At 40.3% G+C, this 19,599-nt stretch overlaps 1 protein-coding gene across 2 annotated transcripts in view; it reads right to left on the reverse strand.

Moving 5' to 3' along the window:
* Nucleotides 1-7,875, reverse strand: part of Trpgamma (Transient receptor potential cation channel gamma) — a 43,243-nt gene extending 35,368 nt beyond the window's left edge. For both annotated transcript variants that reach the window (XM_078191904.1, XM_078191905.1), the window contains exons 1-2: nucleotides 7,748-7,875; nucleotides 1,779-2,013 (exon numbers count right to left, since the gene is read on the reverse strand). In XM_078191904.1, coding sequence (XP_078048030.1) covers nucleotides 1,779-2,013; nucleotides 7,748-7,860 — 348 coding nt within the window. In that variant the 5' untranslated portion in view covers nucleotides 7,861-7,875. The remainder of the gene's footprint in view (nucleotides 1-1,778; nucleotides 2,014-7,747) is intronic.
* Nucleotides 7,876-19,599: the final 11,724 nt, after the last annotated feature.

Raw genomic sequence — 19,599 nt, forward strand, 5'->3', positions numbered from 1 at the left:
CGAATTTTTTTGTTTTTGTTTAAAAAGTGGCCGACCGTTTACCGTCGAACTTGCCGCGTTTCGAAGGCTCCGCTTTCGAGAAAGTTTCGCAATTTCGTCGGCATCAAATGTGTAGAATTGTTGGACAAGAGAGACTTTTTTTGGACGCGCCAAGCGTTTTTGCTGGTGGCGCGTGGTTTGCTGCGATTCTACGTGTTTGAGAAAATCTGTATTCTACTGTATTCAACTTTTTTAATGTAATTGCGGAGTTGTAATTGTGATTTTAGTCAATTTAATTCTTGATTTGTAATAAATTAAATTTAATTATGGATTTGTAGTAAATTAAATTTAATTGTGGATATGTAATAATAAATTTATTTTAATTGTTGATTTGTAATAAATTTAATTCAATTTTGGTTTTAATAAAAATTGTCAACTAACCTTTTGCAGTATTATATTAAATACTTTTGCTATCGATTGCACAAATGCAATCTTTAAGATAAGAAATTAATGTGCGAGAAATATTTACGAGAAATATGTTAGAAAAAAAATTGTAATTTTTTAACATTTTCGATAAAGTGCAATTTGTAATTAAATCCATGCTCTTTTAGAAATTTAATCAGAAGGAAAAATGCGAAATCAAAGACGCAGAAAATTTTATATATATACAGCAAATATTAATATAAATTATACAATTTTTCTCAAAATTTGTTTGCTTTTTTTATCACTGTATAAAGTGTTGAAAGTAATTAATTCGTGTAAACCAGCGATTCTACTTTGTATTACAAATGGCGACACCTGTCTTTATTACCATATATACTTCACCACGTGTTCCTATTATTATTTAAACGACGTAATTTACACTACGTATTTCCGAATCAAATTACCGTATACATTATATTCTGTAATCGATTTTGCCGGCTTAATTAACAAATAATAAATAAATTTAGAGTTACAAAGCCGGCTATTACCGAAATTCAATTACGTTAGTCATGAGCAATCAAAGCAATTTCATTTATGTTAAGTCAGGATCTAACGAAAATTCACTGTACGTGATTAAAATCAATCTTCGGGAATTGCACAAGTTTCCCAATAGAACAGTTCTAACTAAACTAAATCTCATAAAATGAACTGCCTAATTAATTAAAATTAACGCTCCAACAAATTAAGATTAAATCTCCAATAAATTAAAATTAACTCTCCTACAAACTAAAACTCCAACAAATAATAAATAAATTAAAAGTTACCACGCCTTGCGATTACCAAAATTCATTAATCACGACCAACCCTTTTCAAATAAATAATCCAATTTATTACAAATTAAAATTCACTGTACGCGATTAAAGCCAGTCGTCAAAAATCGTACAATTTTTTAAATTGAACAATACCATCCGAAAACAAATTCTCTTAATCTCTGTCACTTGACGAGTCGCGCGAATAATTCCAGAGTCTCTCCCATCTACAAAAATCAATTCCAGCCCTTCGCAGCTTTTTTCACGAGGCAATAAAAACCGTGTAGACCGAACACGCCTCGAAAGTTTCATAATTTTCGAATTATCCGTTCGGGACACATCTTGTTAGCAGGTCGGGAATTTCGATAAGCGAAAAGAGATTGGAGCGGACGCAATCGTGGCCGTGATTACGAGTCACGTCCGTCGGGGTAAATCGAGGCGGCAAATAAAGGGGAAACAGGAGGCCGCGCGAGCAGAGTCGGACGGGAACGGTAGCGATTCCCATGGTAAAACAAGAGTAGGGTACGCGCGAGACATCCGCGCTGTTATTTGCGAAGACCGACTAACGTGACGCTCTCCGTTCCTGTGAAGGGTCTCCTCGTGCTCCAGGAGGACTTCCACCGCCTCGACGAACTGCTCGGAGATAGCGTGGAGTAGCGCGTCCTTGGTGTCGACCTTGTGCTCCAGCAGGAGCTCGAGCATCTCCAGGTTTTCGTTATCGATCGCCATCAGAAGGGCAGACCGTCCCAGTGGATCCACGCAATTGATGTTCATCTCGGTCTCCAGCGCGCCCTGCAGCATCCTGAAACAACCGGGGACAGGGTCACTGATCATCGTCGTTTCGTTAGCGGCCGACTAATCGGTCCTCGAAGGCCTGCCACGCTCTAAACGCTTTCGCCTAACTAGCCGGCTGTAACCACTTTGCGAAATGAGATCGATTCATCTGCCGCGATTATCGCCGCAGATTTTTCGATCCGATATTACGGTTCAATTTTGTTATACTTTTTAGACCGGAAAATATACTGTATTTACAGCAAACTATAGGTAATCAATTAGGATGGTATGTTAATTATGTAGAACTGGATTTTATTAAGCCTTTTATAATTTGTGTGATAATTTAATGCGTGATATTTTACAGAAATTAATTATTAGGTTATTATTGATATTAAAAGTTTATTCTTATTATTGATAGATTGTTATTATTATTACTATTGTTAATAGGTTACTGTCGCCTATCAATATCTTAAGCCCAAGCAATTATACCATAGATTTATTATACTTTTATACTAGATAATTTTGACAATGCTGCAATTACTTACGCAATATATTGTTAAAAAACAATATGTATTTATTACTGATTTTCAAATAAATAATAATATATTCATCTGTTAATTAACAGTATAATCAATCCACTAAATGTAAATTGGTTCAATTGATCTAGAAGAATTACTATTATTTTCGTAAAATCAGGATAATAAACTCACAAAAAATATTAAAACTAACTGCTGATTAAAAACGATAAAAATGGTATTATTTCATATTTATCTCCCAGCGGAAACGGTAAGGGAACACGTGCTAAGGCTGTGATTCACGAAGCAATAATTAGATAGCGGATGTTTGTGCGACCGTCATAGGCGGCCTTATCGAAATTGGAATCGAGGAAAAATGTTTTCCTCCTATTACGGATTCTATCAGCCGGCAAACAAGATAAAAATCCCATTAAACTTCATAAAACGCTTCATTCTACCGCGTTTTACAGGATCCGGAGTCCTCCGAATACACAAAATCCCGAAACCCCCGTCAACGATCCGCACTACCCGAACAGCTACCTTGGGCGTCGATAATTTCCGTGATCATCGCGTACTTTTAACCCGGTTCTCTGTGCGGCACACGGTTTTCAGGGTGGCCCCCTGGTGCATGCGACATTGTAAAAGACGGCCGTACGAAGTTATATGGACTGTTCAGTAATTACCAGTGCAACCAGGGGAGATGCGATTCCGCGAACAAACCTGAATGGAAATGTAGGACACTGTTTTACTGGACAGTTAATGCGCCCGACTAATTCGACTGGCTAGGATACGCGTAACATTCTTGCGCTACTTTTCCGTCGAGATTAAATCCGTTAGGACTGTCAAAAAGATGAAGGGTGCTGCATCTGTTGCAGTAACCTTCTGCGAATTCTCTTGTTCTTCTGGCGCAAGTAGAAATGGCTTGCAAAGGTCAGACATGGTAGCCAAGTGTTGAAAACGGGATTTAGTGAAATTAATGTTTATTGTGCCTGGGTTTTTATTAACTTTCTTTTATCCGAGCAGTATTGTTGCACGAGCTATAAATTGATGAATTAACAGAGCTAAAAATTTCTGACTTGAAGCTAAAGTTAAATAAATAAATGGAAAAGTTAATGAAGGATTTAATATAATTTCTTCTCCGATTGCATCAATGGTTATTTTTAGAATCTGCTTATAGTTTATTTACTACTTATAGTTTATTATCAGGATTGTCAAGGTTAATAACTGTCTTTTGAATAATAATTTCTGAAGTCATTTTTAAAAAATATTTTGACTACTAAAGTTTAATTATAAAATTATACTGTCATCGATTGTTCGAGATTTGCCAATGGATAAAGTTTCCAGTAGACTATTCGATTGTTCAATTTTAGATTAAATGTCGCACAATCCTCTCACACGGATCACCTGTAAAAATGATTGACTGTCACTCATGATTTCAAGATTACTAGAGAATCGTGTTCCTGTCGATATAGTTATCATTTGCATCAGTGTCTGTGGTAATAAAGCTATGATTTCTATCAGTGTCTCTGTCAACGCAGCTATTAGTTCGTCATGTTTTAATATTTTCGCTGTCATAAACAAAGCAAATAGATTTTATAATAAATTCCACCCTTCGATATTCTATTTACACATGAAGCTGCAATAAAAAATCATGTAATATGATAATATATTAATAGTAAAAATAATGTGTTAACAAGTAGCTAATTGTACATAGAAAATATAATTAAATGTATACATATAGACAAGCAAATAAATTCCAGAGACCTTGGAATATTTAAAATAAGAAATATATTAATAATTGAGTTCCTTGACAATCACTATAGTACTCATATCATAGAGAAATTTTGAATAGACTATTCTATCGATCATCGTCAATTTTTCATAAACTGTAATCATCCACGATTTAACACCAACAATATTTCCCAAAAATATATATATAATATATAAATATATAGTAATTGCAAATGAGCGTCTACTACCCTCAATCCTACGAAGCTTCTTCGAAGACAGAAAGCCCTACAAAAATGCAGATTTATTTTCGCGAGAGAAATTCTAGCCAAGGCTCCGAATTTCGACGAATACAGGTCTCGTCCGCTAATCTGCGAGCTTATTGGTCCACGATCGGTCCGCTCGGGTTTTTCCCAAGCCCTTTTCAGTCCTGGTCGCGGCATTATGGCCGAGGCCGGCGCGGCGGATCGGCTTGGCAAACGTATTTCGGTGCCCCGAGACCCACGCCAAATGAGAATTCCACGGCCGCCTGAAACTTTCTCGTGCATCGCAATCGGTATTAATTGCGTCAGGAGCACTCGGCGCGCGCTCCGGCAAGAATTCCTGGAAGTTTCGGGACCGCTCGGATCGCTCGTTGGATAATTAGATCCTTTGTTGACGCGCTACTGGGACATCCGCCGCGCCTTTGACCTTCTCCCGCGGGACTTCTCGTCCTCTTTAACTCGCGAGACCTACATACATCCCGCCGATATATCCGCTCTCTCTCTCTCTTTCTCTCTCCCCCTCTCTCTCTCTCTCTCTCTCTCTCTCTCTCTCTAGTTCTCTCTCTAGCTCTCTCTCTTTCTCTAGCTCTCTCTCTTTCTCTCCCTCTCTCTTTCTAGCTCTCTCTCTTACTCTCTATCGTGCTCTCTCTTTCTCTATCTCTCTCTGCCGCGCTCCCTCCCCGCACTCGTTTGCATAGAAACAACGATACCGCGTGCCCCCCGCCACGCGCCCTTTGTCCTCGGAGCCGCGGCAACGAAAACGGTACTCTAATTTTCGGTACTTCTCGCCGGATGGAAATTTACACTCCACGAAGTCCCGCGGTACAGTAAAAGCCCATTTACGAGGGACCGGTAACACGGAACGCCTCGGATAAGCGACATACTTCGGCGACGGTTTATCATCTCGCCGCTGACTTTCCCTGTTTCCGGCGCGGACGTGACGCCGTAAATTCAATCGGATGAGGCTTAATGCGCCACTGTCTTCATGTACGACTTCGAATTTATGAGAAAACTGCGAAATTCTCGGAAGAGCATGGTCTCGAATATTTTTCGCATAACGACGTCATTAACGTGGACCGCTTGTTAATCGAATGACTGCTGTTAAATGTTTCGCTACTGTGCGATGAATTAATCATTTATATTATATCGTTTATATATTTATTTATCAATTTTTAATTTATATTTTATTATTTAAAACTGCTAAAACTATTCAAATAAAACTTTTCTATTTAGAAGTAGTATTAAATGATTGAAAATATTGATTTGTTGGAATTTGCCGTTGTTTCGACGTTCAAGTTCTCGTTTGAAAGTTTCGAAATTTGATGGAGAATTGTGTTACCGCGAATTGTTTGTTTTAGTCGTTCTGATGTGTTTTACTTGGAGCTGCTTGCCCCGATCCTCTTGCATATTTAAAGCTGTAGTTTTCACTGTGCTTCGTACTCGTTGCTTTAATCATTATTGGTAGCTCAATGTAACTTCGTTTTTCTCGAACTTTGACCTCCATTTTCTTCTACCTTGATCCTCATTTTCTTATAATTTGATCCTCATTCTCTTTTACTTTGATCCTCATTTTCTTTTACTTCGAGCTTCTTAATATTTCAAAGCAGTCTTAATTTTTCTTGGAACTTTACATTTCAATAATTTAAAGTAAAACAGTCCAATTTCCTGCAAATCAAAATTGTCTCTATTTTATTGAAAACTCTCTTCTTCAATATTCTTTAAAATTTAAGCTCTGTCTTCATAGTGCTTTGATCTCGCAGCTTAAATCATCTTGGAAATTGAAGACACGTAAACTTTATTTCTCTGGGAACTCTTCGCTCTAATATACTTGGGAATTAAAGCTCTGTAGTCTCCATTGCGCTTCGTGCCCTTTCCTCAAATCTTCTCGGAAATTAGAAGCGTGTAAACTTGATTCAACCAGGAACTCTTCGCCTGAATATTCTTGAAGGTTAAAGATCCTGCGTAGTCTTCATTAAGCTTCCGGTCTCGTTGTTTAAATCTTCTTAGAAATTTTGAAATATGTCTCCGTTGCGCCCCGACCTCGTTACTTAAATCTTTACCGGAGGCAATTTACATTTTGCTACGAACTTGCCGCTTCAATCTTCTTGGAACTTCGAAGTAGTCATCGCTGTGCGAGGAACTCTTTACCCGGATCTTGTATTCCGATGATGCTGAACGAGTCATGGATTATGTCAGCTCGAAGTTCCATGCTTAATTATACAAGCGGAACATAAAAGGCGAATGTTTGAATATGGCGGGCACATATTACGGAAATGTGATGCAGTGCGAATGATCTTCGGACGGATGAAAAGTCGACCGAAAATGTAGAGCGAAGACTTTGTCGTATTACAGGGCTTGGCTTTCGAGGAAACGCGTGACGCCGGAGGTGGAAGGGTTGGGTTAAAAGCTTTTAGCTGTCCCGGCAAGACAAAGAAATATGTTGCTTGATATCCGTTTTTGAGGGATTAGTTTTTCCGGGCCGTCACGTCCGCGGTTTTCGGCGGGCACGTGCTCCTCCGCAAATGACGGCTAACGAGGGAAACGGGGCGACGCGAGGCGTCGCGGCGGACGCACGTGCGTCTCGTTTGCGAACGATTAACCCTTTGCTTAGTTTTATTTGCGGTGACGATTAGAGACTTTTTGATCGCAATCATTTCTTAGATGAGACAGAAACGATATATTTATTATTTGTTTATTTCTACTCGAATATTTAAGTACAAGGCATAGAGACGTAAGCATTTAAACGTCTTATATTAAATATTTCGTTAATAAATTCCTCGTAAATATATATTTACGATCTCAATAATCGTAAATCAATTAAATCTAGAGTTAATTATTTGCCTATCTATAACTATGAATTATTATCCTATTCGATGTTTTTATCATTTATGAATTGCTTCTGTCAAAATCACAGACTAATAAAGAACGATTATATTTTACCTAAATTATTATCATTAACAGAATTATTACAATTACCATTATTATTATTAACCGCTTGATCTCCTAAAATATCAAATACACTAAATTTGTTTATACATTAAATAAGCCCAGAGACATGCAGAATGCAACTTCGAGTTCCCAGGCACCGTTCCATCGAGTCTCGCCGAATCAGAATCGCGTTTCGAGCCGCGCAGAGAGTTCATTTTGCCCCGGGGCGTAAACCCTCTATTTTACGAGTATTATTTGAGCAGAGGCGCGCTTTAAAACATCTTCGATTTGATGGTGGTTTTTACGGTTATCGAGCTGGAAAACTCACCGTCTGACGGAGGCCACGTCACCGCGCTCCACCGCGAGAAGATACTTCTTCTCATGGCAGGACAGGCTGGCCATCTCCTGGTGCGGCCTCACAACGTTCTCCTCCTCGTTCATCCCGTGGATGCTGTGCCTCTGAAACCATAATAATTCCTCGTTAAACGTTGCTTCAATCTGCCGGCTCTGTTGCCTTTACCTCGATCAATATATTGCTCTAATCTCCAGAAAATTATTCCTACGGGCATCGGACCGGGATAACCGTAGAAACGTTTCAAACAGGGTCTAATAGATAGTCTCGGAGAATGTTGGTTGTGTTAGGATATTGTTTATTGCTTACTATAATATTATTACAAAGTTTGTTATATATTTAATATGTACTCAAATGTGTACTCGGTTATACGAATTAATTGTGAGAGAACATCCACGCCTGGATAATAGAACATTTGTTATTTAATTATTTTGATAATCATTCATTTATGAAATTCATAATTATTCTCATTTGACAATTATTTGAATTTCTTACAAAGTTTGATGTCTTGAACAATTTTTCTTTGTGTAAAAATAGTCCTAACTACTTAACCGAGACTTAACTAAACCTAACCTATAATACGTTCAAGGTATTTTGAAAATCGTTTTGGAAAACGAAAGCAGCAGAATATTAATCAAAAAGTAAAAGATCGTATAAAATGCCAAGCTGTCTAATACAATTAAATTTCGTTAAGAATAAAGGGGTCCTTCTTGTAAAACATTACCGAATATTTATTTAAATAACATACGAGAATGTTGCATTCTCTTTAGAATAAATAAGGTTGCTCCAGGTGGAGCCATTTCCGTGTGAAACATGATTCGTTCACAGCGAGTTCAAACATCAGAGGCTCGAACAATCGAGGTGCGTATTTCTCCCGGCTTGAAAAAAAGCACCAGTTCTCCATTATCAATATCATTTTTCGAGTTTCACGATCGGGTTCTCCATTATCATTATTTCACATTTAACGTGAATATACCAACACAATGGATTAGGTATCGAGAGGATAGTACCATTTGAACTAAATAAGAGCACACGAACGTATTGTTAGAAATAGGTTAATTTCTAGTGTAACCAACTCGATCTAGTTATTTTGGGCAGCACTGGCCCACGCCGTTGCGTAATTAGTACGCGCGTGCGTTGATGAGTTGTCGCTAGTGTTTTGTTCCCCAAATGCGATTCTTCCTTCTTAAACTAGTAGTCGTACGCGGAACGCGTGCTTTGATCTTGTCCGTAATATTAATCTTTCTATTGTGTGTTATACATAAGCAGTCGCGTTGAGGTTAGATATTCGTTCCTTTTAATTACTTCTTCATTTCGCGTATTCCACAATAAAATCCTAACAAGTATGAAATACAAAGAAAAAGGAATCTCGAGTGTTCGGGTCGCAGAAAGTCTATCGAGAAAAGTCTGTTAACCTCCAGGACCCAGCCCTCCGACTCGTCTTTCGCTATCTCCGCAGCTATTTTCAAACATCGTAGCCCCATTGATCCAGCTTCAGTCGCTCGGTAGGTACATCATCGAACCCCAAGGCCATCCCGGATCACCTCTCCTCCTTATTTGACTTATCATCGCGCTTTTACCCTCCACGAACCTTTCTCATGGGCTCCATGATCACCGAGGAGGGCCGAGAACCTCGAGACCTCCACGGTGTCATTGATCCTAAGGATTCTGAAGATCCTCGGGACGAAGCGATAGCGAATCATTGATTTAGAAAGGATTTAAGAATAATACTGGAGGCTTTAGGATGATCTGAACGGGCTTTCGAGCACACCTGGGGACCAATCTTATTTCAGACGAAAATAAGAGATACCTGTTTCAAATAATTAACTTCATTTAGACCAAGGAATTGTTTCGCTATTTTCTGTTTTAAATATGATAATAAAATGATGTTAAAAATGATATGCAACGATAAGATTTTACTTGAGAAAATTCCATCGAAGCGAATTCTTTTCTCAATAAATATACCTTTGTTGTATTTTATTCTACTGTATTTTATTTTATTTTATTTTATAGTATTGGGTGTGTAAGAAGATGGACGAATTGCAACCCGTAAAGAAATCAATAAAATTTGTTAATTACCTGAAATAATTATTTCAAGTTCAAACAATATAATTATTACAATTATATATTATATAACTATAATTAAATATTTATAAAAATATTTCCAACAGCTCAAAAGTGATCGCGGACATGGAAACAATTATGAAATAAAACAACCAGAAAGCAACGGAGTCGATAATTCCCGACCTTGACTAATCATCGAAAGGGCCAGAGCGTCGGAAAATGGTTCCGCCGACTTCGGAAGATCTTTAGGACGAGGAAAGGGGAACGGCGGAGTTTGTAAAGGGTCTGGGCTGGGTCTCTAAAGGAGTCGAGGGTCAGAAGATAGGTTTATAATGACCCGGCCGGTGCTCGGAGGCAGTCTCTCGAAGGAAATAAAGGGGAGTAATTGACTTCGGGAGGGGGTCCCCGGCCAGCCCCCCAGAGACCGTTCAAAGGGTCTGAAGGACAATGGACAGTTATAGAACGCTGTGTGCCATCGATAGTGGCTATTGAATGTGGCCAGGTGGTCTCCGAAGGCCGCGCGTAGTATAGCCGTCGAGTTCGACAACTGAATTAATGCGAGGACGTTGTCGCGTCGTAGCGGCGGGCGTTGTTCCGACGGAGTCTACGATTTCTCAAAACAAACACCCCCTTTGTTGTGGACGCGCATCGATCGGGGATGAAGCTACGGTGAAAGATCGCCGGAATTAGGATGATAAATGTACCGGCGCGATCCCTTTCATCAGCGGCGGCGAAAGCTCCTGGTAACAGTTGCGGAAAAAGGGGGGACGGAGGGGGATGGTCGAGGCTCAGCTTCGCTTCGATGTCGACGTTCTGCATGATCTTCGATCATGATGAGAGGGTGGAAAGCTTGGATTAGCGAGGATAAATGCTGTGTTTCAGCAAGTTCGGTCTTCTCTGGTGAAATAATGTAGAAAAGTACAATACTAATCTGTGATATTTATACAAATTTTAATCTACTTTTTTATTTTTATACAGAGGAATTCACCCTTTGATACCTGTAAATAATAATACAAATATCTATCAGGTTAACGATAGTAACTTCATCATATTATACAGGGTGTCTTAATTAATAAAACTTAGATTGTACTAACATTACAGTCATATTTTAATTAGTACAAAAAGCATGGTAGTATTAATAATTTCAATAATCATTTCAGTAGATATACTTTATTTAAACTGTGATACAAGGTTGTTGCCAAAAAGAAGGCATCGGTATTAACAGAAAGGTGTTAATACAGAGGTTAAGGGATCAAATCGGCCAGCACCGCGTCGATAATTTTTCCATCTGGACACAAGAGGAAGGGAGAGTCTATCGGAGCTATTTCTACAGTTTTGCCGATGATCGCAATTTCCCTCGATGGCATTCCATCGGTCCGCGAAAAAACGAAGAAGTGATCGACTCAACGGGAAGCGGCCTGTGAAGATCGATCGATCGCTAGCTCCCTCGCTCGCTCGCTCGCTCGCTCGTTCGCGGTTCCTTTCAGCGAGGAGCCAATAACAAGCTTTAACGGCCCTGTTCTCGGAATCGCCTATCGTTCTCACTCCCATCGGCGTTATTCAAATAACTTTAAGGCAATTACGACCGGCCGATAAACAACGCGGCCTATTTCGACGCGGAATTCGAGCAATGCGCGGTTTGGACAGGCGTTAGGTTTAGATCGGCGTTAGGTTTAGATTGGTATTAGGTTTAGATCGGCGTTAGGTTTAGATTGGTATTAGGTTTAGATCGGCGTTAGGTTTCGATCAACGTTAGACTCAGATCTGCGCTAATTTTAGATCAAAAGGTTATATTCGATCTCGATGAACACTTGTCAAAATTGCTCGACGATGACAAAAATTGCAACTTTGCTCTAATCACCGGTTCAGACTTCGCGAGGTCCAAGTCAAAATTTAATTGTCCCAAAATTGCCCTATATTTTCCTATATTTTTCGCACCAAGTTTTTGAATTAGCCCAAAGTAATTTCACTAAAACGTGCCAGCATAATTCATACATCCTTCACCCGGCTATCCAGCGCCCTAAGATCCTCCTGTACCTACAACCCGATCCGTTAACTTCGTGCCCGTGGATCCACGACCACGCCTCAACTAATTAATGAGATTAAAAACTTCGAGCATCGATCCATCGTTCGAACTACGATTGCTCGGGCGCACTTAATCTCCCGAGCACCGTTCGAGAATGCAGCACGCACAAGTCGTACATCATCTCGAAGTCAGCCATCTAACTTCGCGGAAGCCACCGGAGCCGATATCCTCGCGACGATAAGATCGGATCTGCTAAGAGGGTGGCAGCGTCGCGCGCGGTGACTAATTGGCACGGCCAACAGCCGAACGAGTTCTGAAGGCAAGCATCGTGTCCGTCGGCGAACTAAGTAAGATCTTATTTGTACGGTCGTATTTGTGCCGGCAACCAGAGGCCCGGGGGGGAGAGAGCAAGTCAAACGGCGAATTACGCGGCGAACCGTTCGCCGGTGGTCCCGCGGACTGGAACACGGGATAATTGAATAGACGCCGGCGGGATCGCGCAAAGCCGTCCGCGCGGATATCTCTTGTTCGAGGATGCCCGGCACACGGTAGGGAAACGCCTATATATACCTTTTAGCCGGGGTGAAGCACGCGGCGGCATAAAGGTTAATACCGCCTTTGAATACCGGACTTCTCATTGTTTCCCTTTACGTTCCGATCTTTACGTGTTGCGCTATCCGGCCCGCGCGCGCGGTCCGACGACTCTCTCTCTCTCTCTCTCTCTCTCTTTCTTCGTCTTTTTTTCCTCCCCACCGGTGGCCCTAATAGCAAGCGTAACGAGAACTTCGCAACGAGCGCTTTCCACGTCGAACAATGGGCGGCTATCCGAATCGTTAATTGCTCGCCTCGTTTTCCCTCCCACGGTCGTCCCAATTTCAGCCGAGGCTTCGATCCCGCACGCCCACGCCCCAGCCTCGCGGAACTCTGTCGGGCGCAAGGAAATCCTTGCGGACTGGCGATCGGTCTGCGAATCGATCCGTCGGACCGCGGAACTTTCCGCGTGCTGACCTTGGAACTCGAGGCTCTTTTCCGTTTTTTCTTCCGCGATCCCTTTCGTGGATATGGCGACTGGCACTGGGCCGTTTCTAGCACTTTGATTGCGGGGTATACTTGGATAGAAACATTGGTATGAGGTGGAACTGGTAAATCAGTGATTGGCTATTATATATTATTGAGAAGATAATTGTAAAGAGAGAGATTGAATATTTATAGTAAATAGCAAGTTTTATTTGACGCGTTTAAAGCGGTAAATTGGTGCAGCAACGAAGGGTTGCAGTACTTAAAATTTGCAGCTTTAATACGTAGTGATGCTTGTCTGTGTATATATATATATATGGATATATATTTGTGAATATAATTATTTCAAATTTTAACACGAGCCATGATGTTTAGAGAATGTATGGCTTTTTCTTTGACGTAATTTTTATCATATTTTATAAGAGGATACCATGTTTACGATAAATACAAGGAATGTACTTCCGACTATTTCAACCGAAAGTAGTCATCTTAGTTAATACGACGGAAAAGATTCTTATCTGGACAAATTAGCATTCGGTTGGATATTTATTCGATATTGTTAAATGAAATAATATACATTAGCTTTTATCAGTAACCCGTCAGCCGAATTAAAATTAAACAACCCGAACAATAATACAATTTTCGAGCTTCGTTCTTTAAATCCGATTTTTATCTCACGAAAATACGAATTTTTTGTATCATCGGTAAAATTAGTTTTCAAAACAATTTTCCCATTTTCAAAAAAATGCAAGGAAACGCATGTATTCCCAAAATGTCGTCCATTCTCGCCGCCAAGTGGCGTACCTAAATTTCCAAAATCCCTGAACAGTGATCGCCGCTATTAAAGGGTTGAACAGCCGACAGTGAACCCCATCAACGATCCCAAGCATCCCAGCCTCCGCAGGTATTCGAAAGATTTCACGGGAAACAGAATTCTCAAAAGAGCATAGATACTCTCGGCCGAAGCCTGTGTGTCTCTCCGGCAATTAAGCGACCCTCCGACTCTAATCATAGAATGGTACGCGTCCTTTCGGCGCAAGGACGTACGGCGACGCGTATATATCTGGTCCCGGTGGAAAAGAGCGGCTTCGTGGGGGTAATAGTAACCGAGGGGGGAGGGAGGGACGGATCGCTTGCGAGAGGAAAGCGAAAGGGAGAAAGGGGGATGGAGAACGTTAAAGAGAAAGAGATAGGATGGGGGGAGGGGGGGGGGGCTACGTATAGGCAAGCGGCAGATGATGGACAGTGTTTGCGGAGGGTGTGGCGGCTCGACAATTAGGGTGCGCCCAAGCAAACACTCGTTCGCTGTCAGTGACGGCCCTTGGCACAGTATGTCATCTTCTTGAACGCCGAGAGGGGTAATCGCGGGCTCGCACGTATTCCACGGGCACTCGCGAGCGTACCTCGAGCTCTCTCTCGAGCACCGTCGTCGACGACACTTCCACCCCTGCCGATCGCCCCTCCTCTCCTCCCCCCTCCCTCCTCTCTGCTCTTATTATTTTCTAGCGTCTTCGGGGGGGAAGGGCTTTCAACAGTTTTCTTCTGGATCCTCTTTGAGATCGTCTCCAGGTTCAGACGAAGTCGCGCTCTCTCTTATCGATCCGCGGGCTTTGTTCTCAGCTTTTTTCTCAGCTCTCGGTTTTCGATTGCCCGAAGCAGTTCGTATATTATATCTTGGTAATGTTGTCGACCTACTGAGAACGACAGCGTGTGTACTTCTTGGAGGTTGCAGAGGAATTATTATACTTGTTCGGTGATATAATGGCGACTGTTATTCAGAATTTTAGTGCAATTTATTGCAATGTTTTTATATATTGTTAGGAAGTATAGTAGAGTCTGTAATATTTTTGGAATGATTATGCGTGGTTTGAAATGGATTTCTATCGAGTTTTTAGTACGGAGATATAAGAAGAAAATTAAGAGGAAATGTAGAGAGAATATTGGATACTATTGATTATTATTGCGAAGTGAATTTTTTATGAAGAACTGTGGAAGACTATGAAGTACTAAGAAGGACTATAAGACACTATAAATTACTATGAAGTACTATAAAACACTATGATGTACTATGAAGAGCTAGAAAACTCTGCAAAGTACTATAAAGTACTATGAAAAACTATAACACACTATAAAATACTATGAAGAACTATAAAACTCTATGCAGTACTATAAAGTATTCTGAAGTACTATAAAGAATTGCAAACAACTACAAAAAGCAACAAACTATTACATAAACCTAGAAACAACTACAAAGAACTATATCGAACAATAAGAAACCATAAAAAATTCAAAGCATAGAGAAAAACAATTTGCAACTGGAATCAAACGACACCGCGCGATAAAAATAATCGACGTTATTTGATAGATCATTTCACAAGGTAAGAACGCCACAAGGAAACGATTTTCGATACCAGCCCGGAGATTGCTGGTTCTCTTGAGAGGAGAATTTTCTTTAAAATCACGATTTTACGGGATCTTTGATCGAAATCGTTTCCCAGCGTTCTCTAAGCGCGTCGCAACACTCGTGCATGTATACTACACATAGGTTGGCACGCTCAACTGGTGATGAGATTGCATTCCGGTTTCGTCGTGACTTGATCAACGACCAGCGAGCGCGTGATTGATTCATCGATCATCGGGAGAAAGTTATGACAGGAATATGATCGCGATAAACGCTCCAACCAGGCTAATGCACATTGGATCGGCCGCGGAAATTGGCTAACTGGCTTTTGGGACGATCGACTGTGGCTGACTTTGGAAAGGCAAATAGTGATCGACTGTGTAAAAATAGTTTGGTCCGGGTAGCATACGATTGTTCAGAACGTGGCGTTGTTTAAGCTTTTGCGAATGTTTTAAATTGATGAGGAATTAGTGACTAAATTAGGGGATGGTTGAAAAGTGTGATTGGCGTGGATGATCACGAATCGTTCTTTTTATGTTAATAATTTGGACGAGCAAGTGTCTTTTACAGCGAGTGAGCATCGTTTAAAAAATTCAGGACTATCATAAATTACAAAAAATTAAATATTAAAAACATAATAAATCTGAAGAATACATTAATGATCATTCATGTTACCCTAATCGCTACATATTTATTTTAAAGGAAAAATATACGTACATATATGTATATATGACTTATATAACATATTATAATATATTTTAAATTTAATTTAAAATTCGAGAGATACTATCTTGAAGTAGGTCTTTCAACTCTTAATTTATAAACAGGATCATTATTCTACGATGATTTTCAGCTGAGTTATTGACATTTGAGGTTGACTAACTTTTATCCAAAATTTTATCATGCTATAATTTTTCTCAACAATATATAAAAGGTTACAATAATGAAATGTAACTAAAAATAATCATAGTGAATAAATTTAGTAATTTTGCAAGCATCAGCAACAATAGACGTACCAGTGAACAGTTCTTACGTCATAGATAAATAAAGCTGAGGTACCCTGAAGTAAACGCGATTCAGAATTCTATACCTAATACGCCACACAAGCCAAAAACAACACGTTCCCTCGATTTTCCAAAAAGCCTGACTTATGGCTCGGTCAACACGCCGGGAACAATATCGCGTTCAGTGTGAAACAGTGTTGAGCAAAATGTAGTCTGAATAACGAACACTATTCACAATCGATCAAGTAATCACTATTAATAAATAAGTTAAGTGACAAAGCGAACATAATCGTTGGTCATGGATAACAAAGTAATCAATCACATTATAATAATTTAATATTATTATATTTGTAATAATCGCGTTCACGTATTTCATAATTTACTTAATAAAAAAAATCAGTGACAAGGCATGTCAAAGGATAAATTCTTCTGCGATAACAGATTATTAATTAATAAGTGATGACTGGAAAATTAATGCTGGCAGATCACTATTTATTGTTTTTAAATTATTAATTAATGATCATAAATTATTACACAATGATTGCAGATTGTTACTAATTGATTACAGATTATTAATAATTGATCCCAAATTATTACTAAATAGTCACAGACTATTAAATAATAATTACAAATTACCAAGTACAATAAAGACCATTAATTTCTTCCACTTAATTGATTTATAATTACAATTACCACGATTACTTTTCGCAATCGATCAGAAAACTAATTAGGAAATAATCGATGAACAACTTTGACGCAGACCGTGATAGTTTAAGCTCGGCCGGCGGTTTCGTTATTCATCGAAACGGGGACCTTATACGCAGCCACGGACGACCACGAGATTTTGATGCGTCCCGTGAATCAAACTGTCCCGCGAAACAAAAGGAAACGGCGCGCTCGGGCTCGGTCGGGCTTGGGCTCGACGCGGACCCGCGATGCGGGCAGAAAGATTGAATCGGACTGAATGAAACCGCGGTGTCGCGGCTGCAGTTGACAGCCGGATCGGAGCGTGCCGTTGAGGACGTTTACGAGGCAATAAACGGGGCGGATCTCGCTGCTTTTCATCCCCGGGCAGATTTCACGTTGATTTCAGCGCGCTGATCGCCGATCAGTCATTCCGCCCGTATACCATCTTAGGGGATGCCTTCTGAACAACCTAACGCCGTTATCAGGAATCTCTAGTATTTCAGAATTTTATAAATAATATAAAATAACATAGCTAAAATTGTCACGAAATAAAATCAAAATTTTTAGAAATAATAAATATAATAGGATGTTAGCTTGTTCAGTTATTTGAAAATTGAACTTAAAATTGTCTTAAAATGATTTGCATTTCCGTATATCTAATTTTAGTATTTTCTGCAATTCGCTTCGATATCTCCAGCAGCCCGTTTCCCTCGAATCTCGTCAATAATCTTGATTGGATAGTTCGCAGGGTGTCCCGTTAAATTCGCAATCTGCTTAGCAACGGACTGCGACTTTTTAGACATTTTTCAGACGTTCGGCGACGCGGTTGAAATTGCAACCGCGCCGTCCAGATTGCTTCCGAAACAGGGTATGGTCGAACTCGGCCGGGAAACGGCTTATAGGAAAACGAAAAAAAAAAAGAACGGTTGTTGATTATAGCAGGCAGGAATGCGTTCGGGGGAGGGGGGAATCTGTTCTTTGGCGTTCGCCTAACCGGGACACGAGTTCTGCCGTTCCACGTGCCGGTGTGTGATCGATCCGGCCTAGCTTTTACGGTGCAGTAAAAATGGAAGCTACGCTGCGAGCTCGTAAAAAAAGCGTTCTCCTCACCTTGATACCGGGGGCTTTGCCAGGAGGCCGACAAGCAAATCGAGGAAAACAATTTGCCGTAGCCGACCCCCGGGGGACCGCCGCCGTCTCGAACAATACGCGATGCTCGATAAAGAGATCGACGATTGAAGCGGCATAACAACTGAACGAAACGCGACTTTTTGAAATATTTCTGATGAAGACAATGGATCTCGTTTTTTTTTAAAAAATATTGGATTTAGCGGTGGATTTATTGCCGAATTTGTAGCAATTTTTCTGTGTCAAAAATATTGTAAAATGACTGAGCTGTGGTGCACGAATGGCTTGCATTTCTGGGAGCTGTTTCGAAGAGGATGGAAAATGCAGACAATGGGAAATCGTATTTTTGTAATAATAAGTTGTTATCGATTTTTGCAGATTCGTTATTCTGTCTATAGTGTGGTAGTAATTAAGCAGTCGGTGATTATAAAAATTGAAACAATTATTTATTTACTTAGTTCAATTGCTAAATAGACTCGTATATTAATAGAAGTTCCATCGAGTTTTTAATTCCAGGTAAACTTCTTCCAAAGAACAGGCTGTCACTCCGCCATTTCTCACAATTCAGCAATAAAAAACTGCAACGCGTGGTCCAATATATGCACCACCAAATAACCTAATCGTTCGTAAAACCCCCATCATTGTTTCGCTAAAAATTCCCAAAGCACGTCCCATTTTCCTAACTGGCCGTTGATTCTCTTAAATCACAGTCATTGATTGCTCGAATCAGATTACCCACGATTATCGAAATGACGTTAAGCCAGTCCTACGAAGAAGGAGCGGAGAGGGGAGGGGGGGGGGGGGGGGGGGTGTGAAGGGGTCGTCTGCTGGTAGTCCGCTCCATCTTCCACGATCCCCTGGATCGCTGGATAATCGCGGGCCGGGAGAGAAGTTTCAAGAAAGCAATAAAAAGGGCGGACACCGTGGACGAGCGTTGGGATAAAAAAAAAGAAAGTTCCGCCGACGGTGCCCGGCTATGGGGAACTTCCGCAAATTGGATCGGCGTCGTAACGCGGTTATCGTTCGACCTTCTTCGGCATTCTTCTTGCGGAATTTTTCGCGTATCGCGGCTTATTACAACCGATTCGAGCCGCGATTCATTTGGACGTGCCGCGACTCCGGGATTCGCTAGGGTCTGATTTCTTACGGTGGCAGTTTATTGCGGAAAAGTGGCATTTTGTTATGGGGAACCGGGGGAGAAACAACGACTAATGAAATAATCGTTGGTCGTGAAATTTTCAGAAATATTCGTGGGTTGGGAATTTTTCTTTGCGAAGGGCCGTGACGAATCCTAAGTTATTGGAAGCGAAGGAATCTTCAGTGAATAAGTCATCAATGATAGTATCACCAATGAGAGAATCGTTACCGAAGCAATTACTAATAAAAGTATCACCAATGAGAGAATCATCGGTGAAGCAATTAATAATGAAAAGATCAGCAATGAAAGAATCACTGATAGAAAAATTATCGATAGAAAAGTCATCAATAAAAATATCTCTCA

The sequence above is a fragment of the Augochlora pura genome, chromosome 10, assembly GCF_028453695.1.
Source record: "Augochlora pura isolate Apur16 chromosome 10, APUR_v2.2.1, whole genome shotgun sequence".
Lineage (NCBI taxonomy): Eukaryota > Metazoa > Arthropoda > Insecta > Hymenoptera > Halictidae > Augochlora > Augochlora pura.